Raw genomic sequence first — 18505 nt, 5'->3', positions numbered from 1 at the left:
CCAGATGACTGATCTGGGAGCTGTCCAGCATTTCCTTGGTCTACACATTCGTCGAGAACGTCTTGCACGTCATATCTTCATTGACCAGGAAGACTATATTCAGTCTGTTTTGGAGAGGTTCCAAATGTCCAACTGCAAGTCTGCAAGGACGCCTCTTCCCGCTGGAGCAGTATTAGAGAAGAACACCGACACTGCATCTGAAATTTTCCAAACCCGTTACCAGAGCATCATTGGCAGCATCATGTATGCTATGCTTGGTACTCGCCCAGACATCTCGTTCGCGGTCACGCGTCTGGCGAAGTTTTCTTCAAATCCGTCTAAAGAGCATATGAAGTTTGCGTACTATGTCCTGAGATATCTTCAAGGGACAAAGGAACTTGCACTTTGCTACGATGGAGGCTCAAACTCTGGTCTGATCGCCTACTCAGACTCAGACTGGGCTGAAGACCGTGATGATAGGCACTCTACATCTGGCTTTGTTTTCCTCATGGCCAATTGTGTCGTTTCTTGGGTGTCAAGACGCCAACCAACGGTATCTTTGTCTTCAACTGAAGCAGAGTATAAGGCCAGCTCTGACTGCTGTCGTCAGATGGCTTGGCTGCGTCATTTTGGAGAAGAATTGGGAGACAACATGTCTCATCCAACTCCACTTTGTCTTGACAACCAAGGCAACATTTTCCTTGCGGTGAATGTGGTTAGGTTAGGGGGAGCGAGCACGCGAGCGACCTAGGCAATGGGGGGATGGGGACTCCATCCTCCGACCCATTATACCCCCTTCACCTAAGTCCAGGGGGGGTCAGCGTGCCCTCAGCTTGCCTTATATGGTAATTCCTTTTTGGGCCATTACCATATAAGGCAAGTGCTGACTTCGGGCCGCACCTACATGTCTCAGGGGATCTCGCGCGGGCGCGCGAGATCCCCTGCGCACCTCTCAACACCAGTTATGTGGACTGCGTCAAGACCAACATCCAGTACTGAATGTCAGGGGTCTGTGCACTGGCGCGACATCCCCTGGGACATATGCCAGTCCCATGTGCCATGCACGCACCACGCACCATGTGTTAGGGGATCCTGCACACCCGCGCGAGATCCCCTAGAAAGGGTACGCGCGCACGACACATCCATGTACTCAAACACTGTACACATACAGTCTCCCAGGGGATACTGCGCACCCGCGCAAGATCCCCTAGAAAGGGTATGCATGTATGATACCTCCATGTACCCGCACAGCGTACGCACATGGGGTCTCAGGGGATCCTGCGCACCTGCGCGAGATCCCCTGGAAAGGGTATGCATGTATGATACCTCCATGTACCCGCACAGCGTACGCACATGGGGTCTCAGGGGATCCTGCACACCCGCGCGAGATCCCCTAGAAAGGGTACGCGCGCACGACGCGTCCGTGTACTCAAACATAGTACACACAGTCTCCCAGGGGATCTCGCGCACGCGCGCGAGATCCCCTCAAGCACATGTCAGCATCGCGAACCATGCCTTAGGTTCCTCAAAGTAACCTATTGTCTCCGGTACTGCGCGCACCATGTAACAGGGGATCCCACCCTCCCGCGCAAGATCCCCTTGGAGGAGTACTGTGTTTCGTAGTATGCGCACATACATTATTGGGATTCACGCGAGTGCGCAGCATCACCTCACTTCCCAATGCTCGAGAACATAATGCACGCACATGGTCTCAGTGTGCATGCACATTGCAGCCGCAGCATCTGAGACACGATAACAAGCTGTCAGATCAATCTGATCGATTGTGTGTGATGAAGTGATCGGTTCTGAGCGCTACAGATGTCCATACATAGACACACACAAGGCTATCGCTAATCTGGGAATTGCCGATCACACCCCGATGTCCCATGTACAAACGACAGATCCGCTCAAAATTAGACAGAGATACAGATACTAAGATGCCTAGGACATGAAACGATTCCAGTCCGCGTTCAATTCAATCTCTAACATGTCCGCAAGGGCGATCGCTTCTGCCTCCCTTTTGTACAAGCCCATGTACTGGTCCATCACTGGCCATAACGTATCCATGAGGTTCTGCTCACATACGATCGCGTCGAAGCGGGCGCGCCGCTCATCCAAGTAACGCTCCAGAGCCTTAGGGTCCCAAACTTGATCCACGCGTATCACGAGTTGAGTGTCAGCCTCACAGGTATACGCCATGCGCTTGCCCATGAGCTCTAGTACCCTACCCGCGTACGGAGCCGCGAATTTGATGAATTTGGCCATGAACTCGGCCGACATGTACTCGTGCGGGTTATTGTCAAACGCGGCACTCATCCTGTGCGGCCACGATGACTGCCGGTGCAGGCACAGTTAGTCTGAGGGTTACCCAGATACCGACATGATGGACACTCACCGCTACCGTGCACATTATTCCCAATCCGCGTGTCAAGCACTGCTCGCATGTCTCCGAGTTTGGACGTACGTCGCAATTGGCACTGCGGTGGAAGATGCACATTGCACACCGGTCGGCGCCATGCATCTGTAGGTAGCGAGTCAGCCCTGGACGCCACTGAGTACCTACAACTAGCAGGGGTCCGTACTGATTTTGGCTGTTCACGGCGCGGGCACGCTAAGTATTCACCGGCTTGAGAATGGTCAGTCCGCTACTTGGAATATAAATGCTCGGTACTCACCGCTGGCTTCGCACGTCGTTCCACTACCACCGGCAGACACACTTTGGGGAGTGTTGGAGCTGGACATGGCAGCGACTTGAGAAGAGAAGACGGCACCTGACATACCGAGTGCTATGTTTTGCGTCATGTGAGTTGTGTGGCGGCGGGCGCTTCCTGCGTTACGAACCTCCGTTCGGCCACAGTGAGCAGTATTGCATTCACACGGTAATATCAGTGGTTGCACCCCGGTATCCGCATTGATGTCGCGACGTTGTATTGCGCATGCGCAGAGTCCTGCGCCAATGCGCCTATTTATACAAGTGGCAATATGCGCAGTAGTATGTACTATGCGGTGCGCATCCTTGGATTGTTGTTCCGAGCCTGAGGAACATTGATTGATATGGCAGATCCATGAATGCATGGACGCGCAAGCTCACCATGAACGAGCAGGGATCATCACCGGCATGATCAGTGCAACGTGCGCAGATCACCTCATGTGCGCGCACCGCGCAGTAGGTTGCGTTTGACGCCTGACATTGTATACATCGTTCGCTCGCACGACGCTATGCTAACCGTGAGTTTGGACGCGTCTGTCATGGGACATCACCACGCACCACGACCGTCACTTCCCGTCGCATGCGACTCTCTGCTGCGCATGTGGCGTGTCAATGCAACCGGTCAATATCATAGCTGACATCAAGTTACCGGTGTGTTGCGGCAGGTTTATCGCAGTCATCGGAGTCGAACAATGAGTACAAGTGCCGCCGGCCACTGCAGCATATCTGATAGATCAGATGCGGGAACGTGCGCGGGGCGCCACGCATATCCATACATAGACGCACATGATCTTGATTTGGATTCCACAAGAAGAAGTATGTACTCTACTAGTAAGACCATACGCGAAGTCTCGAACGTGCCTCCTGACGTGCGCGCTGCTCTCTGAGCCGTTGTAACAAGCGCCTGTAACTTCCATCGTATGCGTATAGCATGAGCGTCATTGTTTTGACCGCTCTCCAACTATAGTAAATCTCAAGATACTCCGTCTTATCGCTCTCGTAGAGCGGCGAGAGCGGATTGGAAAGACGCGGGTATGTTGAACAAGGAGTGAAAAGGGAGTGGCAAGTGTGAAGGCAACACTTAACAGACTACAAGACCAGTTAAGGACAGCAGTCAATGGAGGGCTTGCAAGGTCTCAAGAGACTGAGAGGGAAGACTCAGCAGGCGTAAGACAAGAGGAGAGACCGATACATTACAGGGGCATCCAGCCCAGTATATATACACATGAGAGAGTCATCACATGATCGTACAGTAAGCGTAAGTAAGCGTTATGTGTAAGCCTGTAGCAGGATGAGTAAGGCATACACACTTCGTGTCATGATGATGCAATATAGTGCAATGAGCGAATACATCAGGATGATGCGATATGGCACTATAGATAGAACGTGCTGGAAGGCACTGGAAAGGACTGGACAGGCCTAGATCAATGATGTGATCAATGATGCGAAGTGATGTGATCAAGGAATGTGATGGAACATCAAGGAATGATCTGGAATATGATGGAACCATGTGGAATGTTCCATACAGGTCTAGAACAAGTCATGTGCTACAGGTCTGGATCTAGTCCATCAAGAATGTACGTAATATGTAGCAATGAAGAACATAAGTCCATAACGGGTAAGGATAAGTCCTATCCCGTGTGATAACACCTGAAATAGTCGAAGTTCAACAGGGTATACTGTGTGGTGAAAGTGTTCATAAGCGTGCGCATGGCGCGCGCGCTGGGCTTCCCATGCGTGTAAAACCAATTGCAGATTGGCCATGAAGTGGTGGCTGAGGTAGTAGGCTGGTTCACTCTTGACGCGCTGCCACATGCGTGCCCTCGATGGTTGCTGCCCAAGCACACCTGGTCGGTGCTATGTTCATTGAGAAATGCGATGCTCACCACGGTCACGGTACACAGTATCTGGACGCCCAAGTCAACGCATTGGGAGCAGCTCATAGAGCCCGGAAGCACATCACAGCGAGCATGCTGAAGACATGTGCAAACTGAGCATTTCTCGTGAGCCGTAATGTACTGCCACCAAACATATGTCAGTAGGCACAGCGGCGGAAACAGTTATGTAGAGAGGACGAGTTCGCACGCTGGAAATCGACACCGGTTCCGGTGCCTGTTTTGTATCTCCTTCTGAGCTTGGATGAGTGCGAGGCGCGGACGTTTGGGGAATGTCTTACCTCGGTTGCGTTGCAGTCCTGATTCGGCACTGCCCCACCCATATATGAACGGTGATGCATACATGGTGAAGTTGGTACAGTTGAAACCGACGATGACGCCCGGTATCATCTTGGAGCGCAAGGCAAACATGCGTAGCCCACACACGGTCATGTGAGACACGCACGCGAGCGCGACACTTGGGCGGCCCCTGGGGACGCGATCATATGATCTGTTGACGCGTACAGCGGTAGGCGCTTGTTGGTCCACTTCGCGCTTCATCGTTCCGTTGTCGCTTCTTTCGGCATCTTTGCCTGCTCTCGCCGCGTTCATCAATCTTGGCAACACCGCATCACGCGCTTGTCCACGCCCGCGGGCCCATCGCATCTCTACACGCAACACCTACCATGGTCGGCACATGGACGGAGAAGCATACACAGAAGTACTTTCGGGCCGCGGTGAAGAAACGCGTGGATTTCATCGGCACGCGCAAACATTTAGAGTTCACGGACCAGGTGCCGCCCACGCACGAGTGGACGGCTGAGCTGCTTGAGCAGTTCAACCGCAACCTGCGTGGTGTGTACAATGGGCCTTTTGACTGGGAGACGACGGAGGTCCTGTTGATGAAGTACATCATGGTGCGTCGCGTGCTCACAGTGTCTCGGATGATCTGAGTCAAACGTGCGTCAGACGGACGACCTCTTGAACTCGCTCAAGAATCTATCAAAAGACGTCGCGCTGCCTCACCTTGTGCGGCTCGTCCTGGACTGGGCCTGCTGGGACCCGCCGGAGGAGGGAGCGTGGCCGCCGGGCTTGAGCATGCGCCGCTACTTCATGAAATGGCGCCACTGCGAGCCGCTGAACTTCAAGTCGGACACGTCGACCGACGTCGACATGGAGCAGGCGGCCAACGCTCTGCTGGATATGTGGATCGGTGAGTGCATCACCGTGTTCGTGTGTGCGTGCGCTCACTGTGTCCCGCTGGTCAGCCAATGACTGTCTGTATGGTACGTTTGTTCCTCTTTGGTCGGTTGTGTGAGTATGACGATTGGCGCGCATGTACAGCGGACACACCTGTGCAGTATTGCGAGGCGGAGGATGTCCCTGGGGTGACGCAGTACAAGTTGAGGATGCAAGATGTCACGGACGAACAGCGACGCGAGGCGGCGGAGGCGTTGGAGGCATACCTGAACCAGGAGTGGCGGTGCGGTGCGCCGTTGCAGATGAAGGCCTGGATCAAGGTCAGGTCGTACAAGAGGCCAGAGAACCTGCCTCCGGCTGAGAACGACACGGTGGTGAGTTTACAGGGTTGTGCTCTGCATTTGCTGTTGATGCGCTAGGTGACCAGATTCGCGGGCCATACATGTGCATACAATGCGTCAAGGCTTGCATCCTCGAATGCCGTGTTCCAAACGATACCGAATTACCCAAGTGCGTGTCGTGCCGTGTGCGCAAGATCAAGTGCGCCTATCAGGTTTGTGCGCACAGGATATCTCTGGCACAACAGACTCACGGGACAGATAGACCGAGCTGGTTGATCCGCATGCGGACCCAGCCTTCTTCAACCCGCCCCGCGCGCTATCCAAGGCATCGGTCTCTCAAGGTTCCAGTGCAGGTCCGTCGTCGTGCTGGCGCGTCCGGCAGCGCGAAGCGCACAGCAGACACGTTGTCTGAGGAGGAGAGGGAGGTGAAGCATACCCGGTCTTGAAGGGCGTTTGTGCGTGACACTACTGTAGTATCGTGGTAGCACTCCGTTTAATGCGAGGAATTAGCAATCTGTTTCTTGCAAATACCCGGACTATTACATTGACATGGCGCCGCTGCCTGATGTCATGCGCGTGCATCCACACCTCCGGTCTCAACGTTTACCATGTCTCGAGTGCGCATCATCCTTACCATCCACCAGGTGCGCCCACAGTGGCTTCGGAACACGGCCCGCGGAACACGGTCATATGACGTGGCCAGCCATCTGTGCGACGCGCTCAGCGTCTAATTCGGACGGCCGGTGTGGCGTGCGCGCTTGACCTGGCTAGCATCCCGTCGGTCAGATTCTACCTCGCTCTTGACTGTTTCTTGCCTACGCGGCCTCGCTTCGATCTCACTCTCTCGCATTCCTCGTCGCAGCCCTTGTACCTACACTCGACCTCAACATCTGCCACGTCGGACAAGCCGCCCACCGCCCAGCATGGTTGGCCCATGGACTTATGAAGACACGGGGAAGTACTATCGCGAGGCCGTCAAGCGTCGGCCCAGTTTTAGCGGTAGACGGGATATGTTACAGTTCACCGACCGGCTGCCGTCCACGGACGACTGGACATTACCGGTGCTCTTACAGTTGAACCGCACGTTGCGCGTGCTGTATAATGGGCCGTTCAACTGGGACGCTTTCAAGAAGATCGTCATGCAACATATCCTCGTACGTCTACATGACCTTTTGGCCAGAACGTGTGATCTGACTTGCTCAGACGGACGATGTTCTTGATGCGCTCAAAGCGCTGCCCGAGGACGAGCAGATTCCGCACCTCGTGCAGCTAGTCCTTGACTGGGCATGCTGGGACGCACCAAAGGAGGGCGCCTGGCCGCGGGATCTCAGCATGCGGCGTTACTTTGTCAAATGGCGCAGGTGCGAGCCGTTCTACTTTGAGGCGGACACGCACACCGACGAGGACATGGAGCGGGCGGCGGACCTTTTCCTCGACATTTGGATGGGTCAGTCCCCGGGTTGTATACTAGTGTGCCCGCTAACCGTTCGGTGTACATTGTTGTTGCACAGCAAACGATCGACTGCACGGTACGTGCATGCTTGCGGTTTGTTTTGCCGCTTTGTGTTGACATACGGCGCACCCCTGCCTGAAGCGGCAACCCCAGGTACAATTCGGCGAGGAGAAGGACTTCCCCGGCTTCACCGTGTACCGAGTGAGGGATGAGGCTGTCACTGACGCGGAGCGGCTTGCAGCAGCGCAATCGAAGGAGCTGTACCTGAACCTGCAAGCGCGAGGTTGGGCGCCTGAAAGGATGGATGAACCGCTCCAAGTTGGAGCGTCGGTTGCGCGGCCTGCAAAACTGCCTCCGCCCGCGGGCGACATTGTGGTGAGTTTCTCTTGATCTGCTCCTTACAACGCTCATGTGCTGGACGGCCAGATTTGCGGTCCCGGCATGTGCGCGCAATGCATCAAAAAGCGTTACCTTGAGTGCCGTGTCCCGCAAGATGGCGGAAAGCCTAGGTGCGTGGCATGCCGCGTACACAAGCTTGGATGCGAGCATAAGGTGCGCATCCTGTCCTCGCACGGTTACGGGGTACTCATAGAATCATACAGGGCAAAACTATGGATGCGCTCAAGAAACAGTCGCTAGAAGATGACTCGGACTCTCGTGAGGCGACACCGGACCCTAGTCAGCGTTCCCAAAGGTCAGGCTCGGAAAGCGTGGTCTCTGAGTCTAACAAGTCCGCGGCGTTGACGAACGCGTCTGCTGGTAAGTTGTCCTCCCCGCAGCTGCTGTCAAACTCAAGCTCTTTGTAGATTCCGTGCCCGGTCCTTCCGGTGGTCGCAAGCGCAAATCCCAAGGGTCGCGAGACAAGCAGAAGAAGGCGAAGCGTGCTCGGAAGTAGACAACTGTAGTACAGAGTATTGTCTTGAACATGTAGCATAGAGTATCCGTCTATCTTGGGCAGTGGCTGATGCGTTTGGTATACCACAATCGAAGGGACTTCTCCGCACCGCGCATAACGCAATGCAGTGTCGCGTCAGCGTACCACGGCGGCCATATGTGTATGTTGCACCATGTACCGAGGACGTCCCAGGGGATCCTGCGCACCCGCGCGAGATCCCCTGACAGCCATATTGTATGTCGCACCACGCACTGAGGACGTCCTAGGGGATCCTGCGCACCCGCGCGAGATCCCCTGACAGTCATATGTATGTGTCGCACCACACACGCAAGACGTCACAGGGGATCCTGCGCACCTGCGCGAGATCCCCTCAGACACATATTGTATGTCTTACCACGCACGCAAGGTGTCACAGGGGATCCTGCGCACCCGCGCGAGATCCCCTGACAGTCATATGTGTATGTTGCACCACGCACTGAGGACGTCTCAGGGGATCCTGCGCACCCGCGCGAGATCCCCTGACAGTCATATGTGTATGTTGCACCACGCACTGAGGACGTCTCAGGGGATCCTGCGCACCCGCGCGAGATCCCCTGACAGCCATATGTATGTGTCGCACCACGCACTGAGGACGTCTCAGGGGATCCTGCGCACCCGCGCGAGATCCCCTGACAGCCATATTGTATGTCGCACCACGCACTGAGGACGTCTCAGGGGATCCTGCGCACCCGCGCGAGATCCCCTCAGACCCGTATGTATGCGCCGCACCATGTACTGAGGACGTTCCAGGGGATCCTGCGCACCCGCGCGAGATCCCCTGACATCCATATACACGGGGCACGCCAGCTGACATGGTACACGTTATGACATTGCAACAGTATGATACAGTACGACCTGGGTACACGGCAGCGACGACGAGCGAGCGAGAACAATACGAGTATGACAAGATATGCGCTGACGACACGCGACACGGTGCGATAGCGTTAGAGACCAGAAGACATGGGACGCAGCCCAGCAAGACACGGCGTTTGTGTATGTACATACTATCAAGACCAACCTTGTCCGTACAATCACACATCGCGAGCTGTCCTAGTCCTTGTGGACCGCCTTTTTGGCACCCGTGGTCTTGCGCGACGCTGAAGCTGTCGAGCCGCCGCCGCGTTGCTTCGGGGTCGGGGTGTCGGGCGCGAATGCGGCCATGTCGTCCTTTGACGATGACGCTGCGGCGTTCCTAGAACTCGACGCTGTGGGATTTGAGGACGACCGCGCAGCGCCGCTCGAGGAAGAGGGAGCAGCCGCGTTCGAGGTCCTCGACGCGAGCATTTCGGTCTTCAGGTTGTTAATGGGCGTAGGCCTCGGCCCGTCGTATTTGGGGTACCACCCCGGCCGGCGCACCAGGTCCTCGGGCGGTTGGTGAGCTGGGACCTGCGGCTTGCTGGACGCAGCTTGCATCTTCGCAATCTTGTGTGAGAGCATCGTTAGTGGAATGATAATGAGTGCAAGGCGGATACATACGTGGTAGCCCACCGCGCTCTCCACCTCGTCCTCGATGCGGTCCCGGATCTGCTCCATCAGCTCCTTCCACCGCGTACCGAGCCAGCCCATCGTCACTACCGCGTTCCGATCGCCGTGCCACGGGGAACCGTGGTCGTCTGGCTCGCTGTCGTTCTGGACCGCCTCGGGCAGCTGCCCAAGGTCGCCCGCCCTACTCTTCCCTTTGCCGTCGACGACCTGCGGCTCATCGATATCCATCGCGTCTTCGGGAGCGTCGGGGCTGCTCGCCGCACCGGCAACTAAGGCGCGTAGGGGCTGGTCATCCTCGGAGTCAGAGTCGATGGTTATCGTCTCCCTTGCCTCGGCGCGCGTGCTCTTGTTGTCGGCCGTCTTCTGGGACGGCCCAGGCTTTGATGCGCGCGCCGATATCTTCGCCGATGACGGCTTGGCCTCCGGCGTGGCGTCGACTTTCTTGCGCTTGTTCGGCGTGGCCGTCGCCGATTTCGCCGACGTCCTGGAGACGGGTGCGGCGACCTTCGTCTTGGGCTTCGCAGCCGTCTTCGCCTTGCCGCTTTGTGGAGTGCGACTTACGATGTCGTCCTCGCCCGGGCTGTCCGACATTTCTTCGCTCGAAGAGACCGCCATCCGCTTGCGCGGGTTGATCTTTGAGGTCGTGGGGGCAGTGGTCGAGCGCGCGGGGGGAAGGTCAGCGTATCGACCGTGTTTCTGGTCGTTCACGTAGACGGCCTCTGCTTCGTAGTAGGTCTTCATAGTCTTTAATCAGTGTCCTAAACGGTTTTGCAGAGAGGTTTGTACTTACCTTAATGTCGCATGGAGATCTATGCCCGGTGATGCAGGCGACGCACCTGCGTCCGAGGCCGCGGATGACGCATTCGGTGGCGCCTCTCTTCTTGCACTGCGCACATCGCCACTTGCCCATGAACTGTAAGAGAGTTAGCGAAGTACGTGTTGTCGTAACAGAAACTCACCTTCGCGTGCACGTTGTCGTTCTTCTCAGTTGCGGGCATGAGAAGGGTCCACTGCCCTTCCCACTTGGGCGCAGAGTTGTCCACCTCCGGGTCCTCACGCTTGGGCACGGCCGACGCCTTGCCCTTGCCTGCTGCCCGTGCCTTCCGCGCCGAATTGCTGCTGATGCGTTTTCCCCCTCGGGCCTTCCCCTTGCCCTTGGGTCCAGGTCGGCGATTCGTCGTCCTCGCTGTCGACGAGCTCGTCTGCCTCCTCCACCTCGACCTCGCTCTCATCTGCCTCCTCCACCTCGACCTCGCTCTCATCTGCCGCCTCGACCTCGACCTTGCCGTCAACAGGCGACGCGCTCGTATGGGGCAGGGCGGGTCGGTCTTCACGCTCCCGCGCCTCGTTGGCCTCGCGTGCGCGTTGCGCATACGGGTGGTGTTGCAGGCGGGCTGCATGGATGTCAGTCGTGGCGGGGCTTGCACGTCGTGCGAGGTATTCACCGGTCGCCTCGTCGTCGTCGTTGCGGTCATCGCGGTCCTCACCGTCCTCGCCCGGTTCAGTCTCGCCCGGCGCGTCCTCGACCAGCGCGTCACCGCCCGTCGCATCCTCAAGCTGCGCGTCGTCGCCCAGCACGTCCTCGACCTGCGCGTCGTCGCCCAGCGCGTCCTTTGCCCCATCCGCATCCTCGCCCGGCGCGTCCTCGACCTGCGCGTCACCGCCCGTCGCATCCTCAAGCTGCGCGTCGTCGCCCAGCACATCCTCGACCTGCGCGTCCACTGCCTCCCCCTCATCCGGAGCGGCGCTGTTGCGCGCAGGGCTGTCGGGGCGGTCGGACTCCGGTGAGACGCTGCGATCACTGTCGGGCTCAAGGACGTTGGAAACTGCACACACACGCATGTTAGCCCATAGATGAGTGCTACTATGCGCTACTCACTCCTCAACCGATCACCGGCTGTGAATCAACGTGTGATGAGCTAGTTGCGCGAAATGCGTCAATTGGGACGACTTACCTATCCATGGCATAAAGATGTTGAGGTGGGGCATGGTGAAGTCGTCGGTGATGGTTGAAGGGACAGCTTCGATTTTCATGTCGATGAGGACGCGCTGGAGAGTGCGCACCTCGCCTTCGCGGGTAGACCTCACATACTGCATGGCCGCCTCGACATAAGGCAGCCGGGTGATGGATACATTCTCGAGGACTGTGAACCAGTCATCGGTCTGTGGAATCATGTCAGTCAGGGCGGCGCTCGATGGGCCTGTGGTTCACGCACGATGATGTGGTCCTGGATGACGACCTCGACGGCCTGGAGAGTCCACCGCTCGTCGACGAACGCCTTGATCAGCTTATTCAGCGCTTTCATCTCCTCGGGTTGCCATTCCAGTGCGTCCGGCGGATCCTCGCAGAAGAATGGGGTGACGGGTCGCTTGCCAGCCGCTGCGAGTCCGGTGTCCTTGTGGAACTTCTTCAAGGTCGCGCTAAGGTTTTGGAAAGTCAGGGTGCCGACCATGTTGTAGGAGGGGTTGCCAGATGAAAGAAGGAAGGGGGAGCGACAGAGTCAAGTGCCGCGCGCTGTCCTAAGTCCGAGACGCTCGGTGGTCGCGGCTCCCACGTAGCGGCGACGCGATCGGCCAATCGCCGATTGATCGAGAAGCGCTCTATCTTGATCTGCTGACCTCGGTGCGGTCCGAACATAATTGAATCTTACCGATTGGCAGGCGCAACTTCGGCACGAGGATCTGCAGGGATCGTCGATCAGCTACTGTGCAAGTGCGAGCGCGATGATGAGGTGCGAACGCGATGATGAGGTGCGAATGCAATGATGAAGTGTGAGCGCGATGATGAAGTGCGAGCAACATGGGAGTCGCTTCGCGTTTTGGTAATGAGAATGAAGCGGCGAGTTTGCGCGGTGCGCCATGTCGGCCTCGTGTTGCATCAGCCGAGCCTTGCGGTGGAGGCAGCGTTTGATGTCGGTAAATCAGTGCGTCGTGCGCTGCGCTGTCGATCTTCATGTAGTAGTACTCCTACCCCCTGTGCGCGCATATGTTGAGGTGTGAATGTCAGGACGGCCCAAAAAGGGATCTCGCGCGATCGCGCGACATCCCCCAGATCGATGTTTATTGAGTGCGCCCCGTACTCTCTGGGGTTTTTGCACGTGTGCGCGGTGCGGTCTATGTTGCGTCCGACTGGAACATTTGCGAGTTTTCTGATGTGTCCCTGCTTTCCAGAAAACCGCGCGTTCGGCATCATCACGCGCGCGGCCTCGCGGTCCCCTTTCCGAGCTCATGGTGGCCATGCTGCGTGATGCTCGTGGGTCCCTGGAAGGTGCGCTGTGCTCTCTCTGATCTTTTCCCCTCATCCGCGTCTGCGCACTTCACAGGGTTTGCTTGACAGTACTACCGCGCACTGCTCACAATGGCTTCGTCAAGTAGTCAAGCTGTGGCCGGGCCGTCGTCGACGGAACAGGAGATCGACCGAGCCCTGGAAGACCTGGGTGAGGATGCGTCGGAGGTGCGCTTCGCTTGCGCTGTGTGGTGCCGTTTCTACGCTGACATGGGCATGATGTACGTACTACCAGATTCTCGAGATGCAGACGGCCGCGCAGGAGATATACCTGGAGTACTCGCGCCAGATGTCGCAGGCCATGTATGGGTATGCGCTGTTACCGACGCTGGACATGTTCCAGACGGAGTGTAACTTGGTAAGTGTCCATAAAACGTTCAGCACGCGGTCCCTGGACACTCAAAACGTCGACGCATTGGTTGCGAACTTCAACACGAGTACGTACCAAAATCTACTGCATCCCCATCGGGTTGAGGTTGCGATTGCCGAGGAGGCGTTCGACTTCCCCGCGAACCAAGACTGGCACCATCCCGAACAACTGCCGTGGGTGAAGCTCAAGCCACAGGAGCTCGGCGCGGGGGAGCACAGCGACGCGCCGCGAACACACGCCGCGTACACGCTCATCGGGCAGCATCGGATCGAGGCGAGCAAGCAGATGCTCCAGTCGTACGTGGAGACCATGGCGAAAACCGATGCGGAGCTCGCCGCGATAGGAGAGAACAGTCCGAGGTCGAAGGGGTTGCGCACGAAGCGCGAAAAGCTGTACGACCGCCTTCGCAAGCACGGATGCTGGCTATGCGTCGTCTATAAGTATGGTGAGTGCGCTGTCTGTGACGGCGGGGGCGCGTACGTGGTTGGACGCACGTTAACCTGCTTTGTTCAGGGTCGCTGGGCGACAGGAAAGCGGCGGAGTGGCATGCGCAGAACAAGTCGTATCCGAGCAAGGGGGAGACGCCGGAGGAGCAGATGCGCCAGAACATGCGCGAATTGTACAAATGGCGATCCACCGGGTCGGCCAAGGACTTGCTTCAGGCGCACATCCGGCTAAGTACCATCGTCCACAACATCCGGCCACCAGGCACGTCCGGCAGCATGCTGCAGACGGCCCTCACGCACATGTACCGCAACCCCGCCATCCGGCATTTCCTGTGCTCACTCACGCCCATCCTCGACGCGTCGCTCCCTCTGTACAACGATGGGTCCGATCCCACGAAAACGCGGGGGTTCGGGCGTCATTACTACGACCGGTGCGCGCTGTTCGCCGTCAGCTCTTGGCGACGCGTGTTTGCGAAAGGAGGTGGGGTAAGTGCTCGGGCTGTCTGAGTGCGTTATGGGTGCTGATACCTGGTACACACCCAGATCACGCTCTTCGCGATGATGCGGATGCAGTGGGTTATGGGTGTCATCGGCTCCAAGGAGTCTTTCCACGGCATCAAAGAAGTCGAGGAGATCTGCGACGAATACGACAAGGCACGCGTGTCCAGGGATAGGTACCTGCGAATGAAGCAAGCCCCGCTCAACGCGTCCGAGAATGCTGCAGCCGACCGGAAGACGGAACTCGCGATGTACGCCGTCGCGCACGATTTGGACGAGGTGGATGGTGCGATTTCGTCGACGGTCGCCCGGTCGGCCGACCGTCTTCAGCGCGAGTACACGCGCGGCGCGCAGTTGCCCAACTACGAGCTATGGACCGACGAGATGCTAGACACCGTCGACCAGTTCGCGACCGACCACCTCGTGGATGCCGCCTCCCTCGGGGTGCGTTGCAAGCAGGGTTTCTCCATGATGAACCAATACAGCTCTGCGCTCATCAACCAGCTGCGGTTGAAGGCGGGGGGTGCGCTAGGTCAGGAGGACGATGATGAGGATCTGCTGGCGACGGAAGGAGACCCGCAGACGCCTCGGAGCAAGAAACGCGCTTGGGCTAAGAAACACGTCAAGGCGCACAAGAAGCATATGGAACATGTCATTGGCCGTCTCGCATACGCGTACTACAACTGGACGGTGTTGGATGATGCTGAGTTCACGCCGGAGCTGCCGCTGTTGACGTGCCATGCCATCTCGCTGGTCGGCGCCCAGGTCGGGATGTACTCGCGAGGGTGGGAACGGGTGAGTGTGGTACCGTCATGGTGGTGTGCGTGTGGTGGCTCAAAGTCCCTATCTTCAGGTTGCGCACATGTTCGAACCGACGGCGTACTCACCGCATATCAATTCCAACGCGTCGGCGGCCACCAACACCAAGGAAAAGGTTGAGGCAGACAAGACGCTCCATGCGCTGATGGCGACGGTCAATACGCCGTACCTCAAGACTGGCTCGGTCCGGGACTTCACGCAGTCCGACAGCGTTCATTGGGCAGTACGTGGTTTGCGCTCCCTACCTCTTTGTCTCTGTATGTTGATGGTTCGGTGTGCAGCTTGCGCGCGAATTCTTCGGCGACAGACACACCTTCGTCGCGTTGCTCCAGGACTGCTCTGGTAGCCCGCCGGCATCCGTCTCGATGTTCCGTGCCCTGACGCGGGACTCGCTCAGGATGACCTACATGCCGCTCACGCAGGACGTCCCCACTGTGGTATCCAAGGCGGCCAAGTTCACCGTGAAAGGCAACGGCAAGGGGAAGGGGAAGGCAAAGTCAGAGGAGAAGGCGCGCGCGGACTCCAGCGCCCTCGCGCAGGACCATGACAACGCTGTGAAGCAATTCGCGGTGTCGCCAGCAGGGACCGTCTTCCCCAAGCTGGACATCAGGCAGCACGTCAAGATGTTTTCGTCAAACCTCAGATGCGTCACCGACGCCATCGCGATGAAGACACCTGACCTCCTCCAGGACACCGGTATCAGTCTTGACACCCCCGCCATGCGTGCGCTCATGCACACGACAGCCAGCACGGCGGAGAAGAAGAGCGCCGCCCCCGCTGCGGCTGCCGGTAAGAAAGGGAACGCGTCTGCGGGCCCCGTCGCGGGATTCACCGCTGACATCGCTGAGGCGGACACCGTGGAGGGCGTGGGCAGCGTGACCGCTGCGGCTGTGCCCAAGGCTGCGACTCGCGTCTTGGTTCCAATGGTTGTCTACTTGCTGAACGAGGTCGCCATTGCGCAACTCCTGTACAACGACCCAGGGTCAAAGTGGTGGTCGAAGCCTATCGGCGAGTTCCGCGAGAAGTATCGTCTGCTCATGGACTCCTTTATCGACAGGAATGGGTCTCCGGATGCGAAACACGCCCACTTCCAGTGGTGGGACCTCGACAAGCCGAAGCCGGAGTGGGATGCGCACCCTGTCCCGCAGTGGTACGTGGACGGCGAACCGAATCCGCAGCTCCTTCTGTGGAAGAAAGGGCTGGACCAGATGGGTCTCGTCCTTACCAAGCAGAAGAACGGTCCTGGCACCCCATGGCAGAAGGGAAGCGGCGCGGCCGGTGGCAGCGGCGGCGACAAGCCTGGCGATACGGCCGACAACGCCATGGACGTTGACGAACTAGCGGACCCATCATCGTCGGCGCCAAAGGGAAAGGCGACTGGGAAGGCGAGACGAACGACGGCGGCCAGTCCTCCGAGTGCGCAGGCCGCGGAAGCCGAACAGGCATTGACGAAGCTGATGCAGTCGTTCCTGAAGCATCGCTTTCTTTTGCCGCCCGAAATGCAGGCCAAGAAGGGCAGGGGCAAGGGCAAGAGCACTGCGGCCGGCGTCGCCACCGTCGATCATGCTGCGAAGGTCGCGCTGACGCAGCTGTGGAACGTACGTTCACGCGCTCCGTTACTAGTATCCGCATGCTCATCGACCATCCCAGGTGTGCAAGTTCTTGATCGCTCGCAACCACCATCGCTCCGTTCAGCTCGAGAAACAGACCCCCGGTCAGTTCAATGACGTCTCGACGTTCGAGGGCCACAGTTACAAGTGGCAGAACATTGCCGACGCGCCCGACCTCACGTTCAGCAGTACTCTCGACGAGGACACTGAATATCCTTGGTGGGCCGAGCTCACCAACGACCTGTCGGGGGTGCCCGCTGGTGATCTTGTGGGTGATCTGCTGCATGTTCTGGAGAGCAAAGGCCGCGAGTTCGCGCCGCACACGAAGCTCCGACACCCCGACTTTGCCGCAACTGCGTACGAAGCGGATGAGGAGTCGGCAAGTCATCGGCAAGTGCAGCGTATGGAACGGTTGAATGATCTCGTCGGCGACTCAGTCGACGACTGGATCCAGCAGCTGCAGAAGCACACGGTTGAGGCCAACATAGAGCGGATAGTCAAGCACGCCCGCGAAATGGACGTATACGAGCCACTCCAGAGCCACCACGACCGTGCCATGGAAATCCTCGAACTGCTTGAAGACAGCGACGACCCCGAGGCTGAGGAGGAGACGGAGAGACAGTTCTTCGCGTCACGGCGCAAGTCGAAAGGCATCGAGGCCCCCCACACACCCCGCGACGAGGACGAGGACGAGGACGACGCCATGGACGAGGATGACGCCATGGACGAGGACGACGACATGGACCAGGACGACGACGGGCAGTCTGGTCTGGCACGCGGCAACTCGAAGCGCATGCCCGGGCCAGACATCAGCGAGCGTGTGGATTCCCCCCCTGCCGCTGAGCCACCTGCCAGCCTGCCGCCGCCCAACCTGTAAGAGTTCGTGGGCTCGGAACCCTTGATTGGGGGGCCGGGCTGCCCGTGAACCTGACGTTTGGTGGTCGCGGCGCGACCGGGGAGAATGTCGTGAGGTCTTGACGTCGTTAGCGAGGCGAGGAGCTCCCGCTATAGTCGTAGCCGGGCGAGGAGCCTAGCTGTGGCGTGGTGTGTCCTAGGTTGGGCGAGGAGCCTGGCCGAGGGCGTGTCCTAGACGAGGGCGAGGAGCCGTGTCGAGGGGGAGTCCTGGATGCAGGCGAGGAGCCTTGTCTAGGATTGGTCCTAGGCGTGGCGAGGAGCGCAGGCCGAGAAGGACTGAACGTACTCGGATGGCGCGGGGTTCGCACACAGACGATGTGGTAGTTCAGGTGTAAGAATAGATTACTTCCCATTAGGAAGGCAGATGGCTAAGTATGGACAATCTAATCTAATCTACACTATTACGGTTCATAATCTTATCTACTAGGGCAGGCATAGTATTGCCTACCCGTCACACAACCAGGCCGCGTTGACAAAACGCAAGCCTGACCACAGCATCAGTCCGGCCCGTCGGCAACAACAGAAGCGTACTCGAGAGGTGCAGGAAGGCGAGTTCGACGCGCCCAGGCCACTCACGAGCACCCC

General features: G+C 58.0%; 6 protein-coding genes across 6 annotated transcripts; 3 read left to right on the top strand and 3 right to left on the bottom strand.

Moving 5' to 3' along the window:
- Positions 1 to 1772: 1772 nt before the first annotated feature.
- Positions 1773 to 2755, bottom strand: C8Q71DRAFT_728617 (uncharacterized protein). The gene is made up of 4 exons (XM_047921976.1): positions 2655 to 2755; positions 2562 to 2605; positions 2375 to 2500; positions 1773 to 2313 (listed from the first exon to the last, which is right to left on the bottom strand). Exons 1-4 carry the CDS (start codon positions 2719 to 2721, stop codon positions 1921 to 1923), a joined length of 630 nt encoding a protein of 209 aa, XP_047784290.1. The 5' UTR covers positions 2722 to 2755; the 3' UTR covers positions 1773 to 1920.
- Positions 2756 to 3466: 711 nt separating this feature from the next.
- On the bottom strand, positions 3467 to 5004 carry C8Q71DRAFT_728612 (uncharacterized protein). Its single transcript, XM_047921975.1, has 5 exons — positions 4866 to 5004; positions 4775 to 4818; positions 4579 to 4707; positions 4368 to 4522; positions 3467 to 3725 (listed from the first exon to the last, which is right to left on the bottom strand). Exons 1-5 carry the CDS (start codon positions 4993 to 4995, stop codon positions 3518 to 3520), a joined length of 666 nt encoding a protein of 221 aa, XP_047784289.1. The 5' UTR covers positions 4996 to 5004; the 3' UTR covers positions 3467 to 3517.
- A 67-nt stretch (positions 5005 to 5071) lies between these two features.
- C8Q71DRAFT_728610 (uncharacterized protein) lies at positions 5072 to 6854 on the top strand. The gene is given in 7 exon segments (XM_047921974.1): positions 5072 to 5480; positions 5533 to 5776; positions 5832 to 5849; positions 5908 to 6137; positions 6191 to 6316; positions 6367 to 6467; positions 6487 to 6854. The coding sequence occupies 7 exon segments, from the start codon at positions 5250 to 5252 to the stop codon at positions 6548 to 6550; spliced, it is 1014 nt and encodes a 337-aa protein (XP_047784288.1). The 5' UTR covers positions 5072 to 5249; the 3' UTR covers positions 6551 to 6854.
- Positions 6839 to 8623, top strand: C8Q71DRAFT_728609 (uncharacterized protein). The gene is made up of 6 exons (XM_047921973.1): positions 6839 to 7258; positions 7308 to 7574; positions 7699 to 7932; positions 7984 to 8109; positions 8160 to 8316; positions 8364 to 8623. Exons 1-6 carry the CDS (start codon positions 7028 to 7030, stop codon positions 8450 to 8452), a joined length of 1104 nt encoding a protein of 367 aa, XP_047784287.1. The 5' UTR covers positions 6839 to 7027; the 3' UTR covers positions 8453 to 8623.
- A 676-nt stretch (positions 8624 to 9299) lies between these two features.
- On the bottom strand, positions 9300 to 12577 carry C8Q71DRAFT_728608 (uncharacterized protein). The gene is made up of 7 exons (XM_047921972.1): positions 12193 to 12577; positions 11932 to 12139; positions 11171 to 11802; positions 10936 to 11130; positions 10767 to 10889; positions 9968 to 10711; positions 9300 to 9913 (listed from the first exon to the last, which is right to left on the bottom strand). Exons 1-7 carry the CDS (start codon positions 12427 to 12429, stop codon positions 9542 to 9544), a joined length of 2511 nt encoding a protein of 836 aa, XP_047784286.1. The 5' UTR covers positions 12430 to 12577; the 3' UTR covers positions 9300 to 9541.
- A 552-nt stretch (positions 12578 to 13129) lies between these two features.
- C8Q71DRAFT_844439 (uncharacterized protein) lies at positions 13130 to 18505 on the top strand (the record flags this gene model as incomplete). Its single annotated transcript, XM_047926589.1, has 8 exons — positions 13130 to 13430; positions 13498 to 14077; positions 14146 to 14564; positions 14622 to 15371; positions 15430 to 15618; positions 15677 to 16993; positions 17046 to 17876; positions 18381 to 18505. Coding segments are annotated over exons 1-8 (4305 nt in total), but the record flags the coding sequence as incomplete, so codon positions are not given.

This window comes from Rhodofomes roseus, assembly GCF_022264815.1.
Source record: "Rhodofomes roseus strain CIRM-BRFM 1785 chromosome Unknown C8Q71scaffold_1, whole genome shotgun sequence".
NCBI lineage: Eukaryota > Fungi > Basidiomycota > Agaricomycetes > Polyporales > Fomitopsidaceae > Rhodofomes > Rhodofomes roseus.
The sequence above is the reverse complement of the archived record's forward strand: the minus strand, read 5'-3'. Positions and strand labels throughout refer to the sequence as shown.